Source organism: Talpa europaea (genome assembly GCF_964194135.1).
Source record: "Talpa europaea genome assembly, contig: HAP1_SCAFFOLD_334, whole genome shotgun sequence".
NCBI lineage: Eukaryota > Metazoa > Chordata > Mammalia > Eulipotyphla > Talpidae > Talpa > Talpa europaea.
In genome coordinates, this window is record NW_028167803.1 from 24,095 (window position 1) to 30,901 (window position 6,807).

At 47.6% G+C, this 6,807-nt stretch overlaps 1 protein-coding gene across 1 annotated transcript in view; it reads right to left on the reverse strand.

The window, feature by feature from the left end:
• The window catches only part of LOC311188091 (tripartite motif-containing protein 67-like), a gene marked incomplete at both ends in the record, with an annotated part of 29,707 nt that extends 23,863 nt beyond the window's left edge, over positions 1-5,844 (reverse strand). Inside the window, one exon of the mRNA XM_084259855.1 lies at positions 4,798-5,844. Coding sequence (XP_084115981.1) covers positions 4,798-5,844 — 1,047 coding nt within the window. The remainder of the gene's footprint in view (positions 1-4,797) is intronic.
• Between the last annotated feature and the right edge of the window lie 963 nt (positions 5,845-6,807).

The window sequence follows — 6,807 nt, forward strand, 5'->3', positions numbered from 1 at the left end:
CCAGGCCCCCTACCCAAAAGCATCTTCAGTGAGTCCTGAAAGCTTGGTTTTTTTATGGGCCTTAAAACCCCAGAGAGGCTATGGGGCAATAAATGTACATATTAAACCAATCTTTAAGGGAAGAAAGATCCCTATTAGCAGTTTAATATATAAAAATCTACATCCTTGTGATTTAAAAAAATAATTCAGGAATAATGTAATAAATAATAATAATGTAATGACAATACACTTTATCGTTTCTCCCGATAGTCCCTGTCTACATGAATTTTTACTATTTATACAATTTTGCTGATGGGAAAAAAAAGTAAGCAAAAACTTCAAGCAGTCAATTTGAAGACATTAATCAGATGTCTTCAAGCCAGAAATCATTTGATGTAGAATATATATAAACTCCATATTTAAAATTTTAACTTTAGGAAACAATTAACAATACAGGCATACATTTAACTAGAAAAGTGTTTACAGAGGCAAAAGACTGAAAACAAGCTGAAATCCCATATTAGGGTGTCAATCAAATAAAATAATAAATCCTAATGATGGAATGGCATACAGTCATCAAAAAGGATATACACTAATTGACAAGAAAGATGTTTCTATTGTGTTTTTCAAGAAAAAATAGTTACAAAATAAATGTATAATAGAATTCTAGAAGGAAAACCATAAAATATTAGAAATGCTTTTCTTTACAAATTAGAATTTGGGGATCACATTAAATTCTTTTTTTAAGATTTATTTATTTATGCATGCAAGAACTGGGGTATAGGCCAGAGGTGCAGGGGATGAGAGATTCACCAGAGACAGAGTGGGGAACAGAACAGGCAGATCTACTGAGATACACTGCTGAGGGGAGCAGTAGGTGAGACAGGAGAGGTCTGAGGTGCCATGTGGGTAACTCCCTGGCAGGCCGGGGATTGAACTTGTGCTACAGAGGCTGCGGACAGCTTCACAGTGCTGTGCTTAACCCCTTGCACCAGCAGGGAGACCCCCACATTAATTTCTATATTTTTATATCTATAATTTTAGTTTTTAGTAATGAGCACTTACTACTTATGTTTAAAGTACCATAAGTATTCAAATAAGTATACTTATGATCAAAGTAGAGCTCTAGTCGCATCTTCTGCCTTTGTCCTTCATGTGTCATTTCTTCTAATGGAGGAACTCTTTTCCTCTGAGACTTTAAAAGCTAAAAGCCTGCCCTTATGTTTGTAGAAGACAGATAAGACCAGTTTGCCAAGAAGACAAGTGCCTTTTGGCAGATCCTCAAGACAAGGAGTGACCTGAAGTCCCCTCTTCCTTGGGGATTCAGGCATCACCATCTTCTTTGCTCTTGGAAGTGCTGACTCATTGGGATCCATTATCTCAGGGTTTCCATGAGCTTTTGTTTTAATATTCTTCTGTTTTCCATGGTTCTCAAACGACTTCTGATGTAGGGCTTATCCAGCATTCCATACATCAGTTCAGAATCAGCTTCTACCCATTTTTTAAATTTACTTATTTATTTACTTATTTATTTCAATCCCTGGCCTGCCAGAGAGCTACCCACATGGCGCAACAGACCTCTCCTGTCTTCTACCCATTTTAATTCAAGATGGACTATCTGTACCCAACAAAAGTTACAAGCATTGTTGACATTCATGACATGTCACACTAGGGAAGAGATATAACCCACAGAGGCCCATCCTCCTTGCTTAAGGAAAATTAGAATTCCAGAATCAATAGGCAAAACAACAAAAGTGTTCATGGAAAGCTTTCTTTCCTGTTCTATCTTCCACTACACAGAGTTTCTTCACATCAGAAGTTCTTTGACATGAGGTTCTCTTCCAGAAGAATCATCTAAAAACGTGTTTAGCTACCTCTTAAACTTTTTACACTGTTTTTAAAAGGTGATAATCAATCTTGTTTCAAAATAGATTTCAGTGCCACCTCTTTGTCACTTTGCCTAGAATCATTAATGAGATAACAGGTTCCAGTCACGCCAGAGAGGAATTCAAGCAAAGCTTTGATGAAAGTTTCTCCACTCACAGGAATGTTCAGGCAGTGTTCCTTCCCCAATTCTAGTTCTACTAGAGCAACAAGCCTTTGTCACGGCTGCTGGGATTTTAGAGCAACACACACACACACACATACACACACACACTACAGAAACTTAGTTTTAATCAGTTTTACTAAGAAACTAAAGTTGCCACAGTAGGACAGTGAAATTGAATGTTATAGTATACCTTTCCAAAGTAGCCACCCTCATAGCTCACAACACTACCTGCCTGCCCAAACAACAAGACAAAATGCTCCACCGGGGCTCCCTCCCTTATCTATTATTTTCATTGCCGTCCCTAGTAGAGATGCTCATAACAAACACTCAATAATTTCCCTTTCTGTGGAAAAACAGCACCTGCTAAAAGAGAACAGCAGAACTATTCATCTTGAAAATGGGTTTTCACAAAAGTATCTCATGCATTCCTTCTGAATTTAGAAGAATGATCTTCGTTCTTTGAAGCAGAGGCAACAGGTAAAAATTGAGATGCTAGATTCCTCATAATTATGTTACCCCACTACCCAGACAGTTGTCCCACTTTACTAAACAAATATCACATGTACTTTCCATATTCCTCATAATTTTGCAGGACAGAAATTTTATAAAACTGCTGTTGACACCATATCAAGGACGACTAATGATTTTTCCCTGCATGACCTTGGTTATTGAAACCATAGCTCATTATTCTTATAAGGATCCTTATAACTTTTCCTTGTAAGAGATTTAATCTCTTTTAAGATGGCAAACTCTCATCTCAACTCATTTTGCTTTCCACTCTTCACCAAGTTTAAAGATTTGGGAGGTAACACCCAGAATTCGTTCTAATCTTCTGGGTTGTGAAAATTTAGCAGCTTGTGAAATCTGAATGTAAACCTGTTCTCCCCGCCTTGGCAAATGATCATAGCCTCTTTTTAAGAGATTTTATATGTAGAATGACATCTCTTCACTGGAAAGATGAAATAAGCAAAGCAGCTACAATTACTGTGAAGCAATATGCAACAAAATGTGATATGAATGGCAACAAACTCAAGCCAGACATTCTCATTTAGTTTAAAGTTACTTTAGGACTCAGCATAAGTAATACCAAAAATCACTGGCTCTGTTTTCTTCAGGTAACCAACTCAATGAAGCCAAATAGACACTCTCTGCCTCTGTCCTGTAGCTTTCTGCATACCTAGTAGTAGTTGTAAGTATTAGGACTATAAAAATAAGAAATAACATTGCCACGGACCAGCACAGTAACACATATTGGTTTTGGTGAGTCAGGTAATGTGCTCCAAGTTCAACAGTATTATACTTATTCCTTACAATAATGATCTGAGATAGATATTATTATTCAGTGAGTTTTAAAATGTGTTTAAACACTTACAGCACATGAATTAAAAGCCCTGAGATTTGGGTCCAGATTTGAGTAAATTCACAGCAGGGCTTCTCAACATCAGCATACTGACATTTGTGGCTGGATAATTGGTTTGGAGAGTTTTCTACCCACTGAATGCCAGTAGTACCCTTCTTCTCTCATCTATGTTCTCCTTGTTGCCCATTTCTAGTTGAAAGATACAAGATAGCCATGGTAAAATGTTTTATTTTCTTTTATCAATCAGAATACAATATTTCCTGTTGGGCAATCTGAGGGCCTCCTGACTCTTTGCAGGATGAGAGTTTATGGGAAAGAAGACATTGAATAATATGTTGGGATCATTGAACAAAGGACCCTAAATCTGCCCGGTTTGGTTCATGGACCTCAAACCCCAGTGTGTCTGATTGCTCAGTGTGTCCTTTGGATGGAAAGTTGAGGTGAATGTTTGTTAGAAGAACTGACTCCACTTTTGCTTTGGGATTTGAACTGACTTTGAAACTTTCTCTCTTTCTCTCCATGTCACATAGGAAGACACATTGACAGCCACGAGTTTATGAAGGTTGCCTTTAGAGGCTGTTCCATTCCCACGGGCTGCTGCAAACCAATGAGGCTTACAGCAGTCTGCAGATGAAAGTGTGCTTAATTGTCCTACTAAAAGCTCATTCTGTGACTCCACCACACACCCACTGCCATGAGCCGTATGGTCCCAGTAAGAGGCCTCTGGAGAAAATGATGCTCCTTTCTTAAAAGGCTACACACTTGAATTCGTAAGAAAACTCATGAACAATTATATATTCCCTCTCACATGACAGGCAATTCAATGGGGGTAGATAGTGCTGAAGACTAGTTGCGAGAGCAGGAAAATTTCTGCTCTGGAAGCTGTTGGGAATTCAGCTGTGGAGGAAATAGTGTATCCTTTCACTGAGGGTTGAGTTAGAACATTTTCTGCCTTCAGAGCAGATCAACCAAGGACCAGGAGGCATCTGCCATTTCCTTACAGGTAAATGGTAATGCCCACACTTAAGAAGCACCTTTGTGTGTGTGTGTGTTGGGGGTGAGGGGTGTCCCTGCATGCCATAAATCAGAAGGGGCCATCAAGAAATTTATTAGTCAAGGTTAGGAGTGAAAGAGCCCTTTTGCTGGTTCTCGGTGCTCTTAGTGTAGAATGATAAAATCTCAGGGAAGGGGGGAATTTCAAACCCTTCCCATTCAAAACGCTCAAATTAGAGTACCAGGAGCTCATTTAAGTGTGTGTCAAACAACTGAGTTTGGGAAGGAGGGAAAAAGGGGTTTCTGCTTGACTCCCTGACTGACCCTTTGCCTACTGTGGACGAAAGAGGCCAAGATTCTTTCTCGCACCCTTTTTTGTACCCATGCTCCCGCGTCCAGCCCAGAGGGCGCTCACCTTGTGCTGTTTCCACATGGCCCCCAGAGGCTTCACCTCGTGCTTGCCGTGCCGGCCTTCCTCCAGGCACAGATAACACACCGGGGTCCGGCAGCTCGCGCAGTACATGCTGTAGTTCTCCATCTCGTGTTCGGGGCATGTAGGGAACTTGCGGGCGGCGCCGCCCCCCGCCGCTCCGGCCCCAGCTCCGGTGCTCCCGGGGCTCTTGCAGCCACCGCCTCCGCTGGGGGCGCCCTGGGCCGCGCCTGGGGACGCAGAAGCGGCCTCGGCTGCAGCGGGAGGCGGCGGCGGTTGCACTAGGCGATGCTTAGCGAAGGGTCCCCGGGATGGATGGCACTTGAGCTGGCAGGAAGCGCAATAGAGCACATCGCACTGCTCGCAGAGCGTAGCAGCTGGTTCGGGAGGCGTGCGGTCGCACAACTGGCAGATGGCCACCGCCACGGCCGGTGTCGCCCCGTGCACGGCACCGCGGCCCTGCTGGTACCGCTGCACGATTGCCTCTAGCAGGCGATTGCGCTGGAATCCTCGCAGGCCGCGGTGGTCCAGGGAGGCGCTGCGGTGGCACTGTGGGCAAGTGATGGAGCTTGACGAGGACGACAGCGAGGAGCAAGCGGCACCCCGAGCCGCGGCGGCCGAGGAGCCCGGCGGTGCCGGCACCATGGGCAGCACGCGAACCCCATTGGGGGACTTGAGGCTGGGGGTGTAAGAGCCATAGCCGCTGTCTGTCTCGCTGTATAAGCTTAGCTTGTCCGCGTGGTCCCCGCCACCTCCCGCACTGCTGCCCAGGCCGCCAGCTGCGGTCCCGCCCCCGCCGCTGCAGGCTGGGCCAGCTGCAGCGTCGTGGTCCAGGGAGGGTGCGGCGGCGGTGCCTGCGGGCAGCCCTGAGCCCCGGGAGTGCAGGAGCGGCTGGGGCAGGTGCTGCTCACCGTCCGGAGTCTGCACCGCGATGGTGCGAGCGCAAGGCAGACAGACGTTGTGGGAACAGGGCAAGATGATGGGTTCCCGAAACAGGGAGCCGCACACGGGGCACTTCAGTTCCTCCTCCATCGCGGCACGGGCAGCCCAAGGTATTCAGAGCAGAGAGTGGAATGGCTCAAGGTCCGGAGACTGGCGGAGAATAAGAGTGGGTAGCTCCGGTGAGACGGAAGGCGGGGGCATCACACGGGCATGACTACTTCACAACCCCGGGGCACGCCCCTCTCTGTCCTGGAGCCGCCGCCCTAAGACAATTTGAGGTAAGAGAAGGGAGGGGGTCCTCACCTTCTGTCCGCAAGGCTCCTGCACCAGCGACTTCAACCTGCGTCCAGAGTCCGGAGTCGGTCTGTTGCCCTCCCGGTGGCCTGCAAGGCTCTCTAGGTGATGAATCAGCACTAGCGCCGCCGCTGGCTGCAGCACGCGTCTCCTCTTCACATCAGGACCAGCGGCGGGGGATGCTGTCTGCTAAGTCTCGGCTTTCAATCCCTGGGCTACAGTGGGCAGCTGCCCAGAGGCCCCTGTTAGCCCTGCCCCGCCCCCAAGCAGGGCGGCGGGTAGGTGAGCAGGCAGACGAGCAGGCCGCTTGTCCGCGGAGCTCGGTTCAGCACCACGAGGCGGCGGACAGCGCCAGAGACGAAGGTGGCGCCCCAGCTCCTAGCGCGGCCAGTGGGGCAGTCACCTGCCAGGTCTCTGCGTCCGCGACTCCGTGGCGCGACCCGGCCACCCCAGAGACCTCAGATCGCCTCCATCCCCGGCGGCGGACGTTACCTGCCGACTACGCCTTGAGGCTTTCTCCCCGTGCCAGGATTGACCACCTTCTTAGCTTGGCAGCTGCTTCTCCTGCGGCGCCTCTGACCTTGGCCGCGCGACTCTGCAGCCGGCGGGCGGAGGGCAGGCGCCCGGCTGGCTCGGGAATCCCCTCCCGCCTCCCTCCTGCTGCTACCACCGCCGCCTCCCGGCCCGGCGCTCTGAGGAGTTGTAATTTCCAGAGCAGAGAGTAGTGGAGAGGGCTGAGGGGGAGAGGCGATGAAGGAG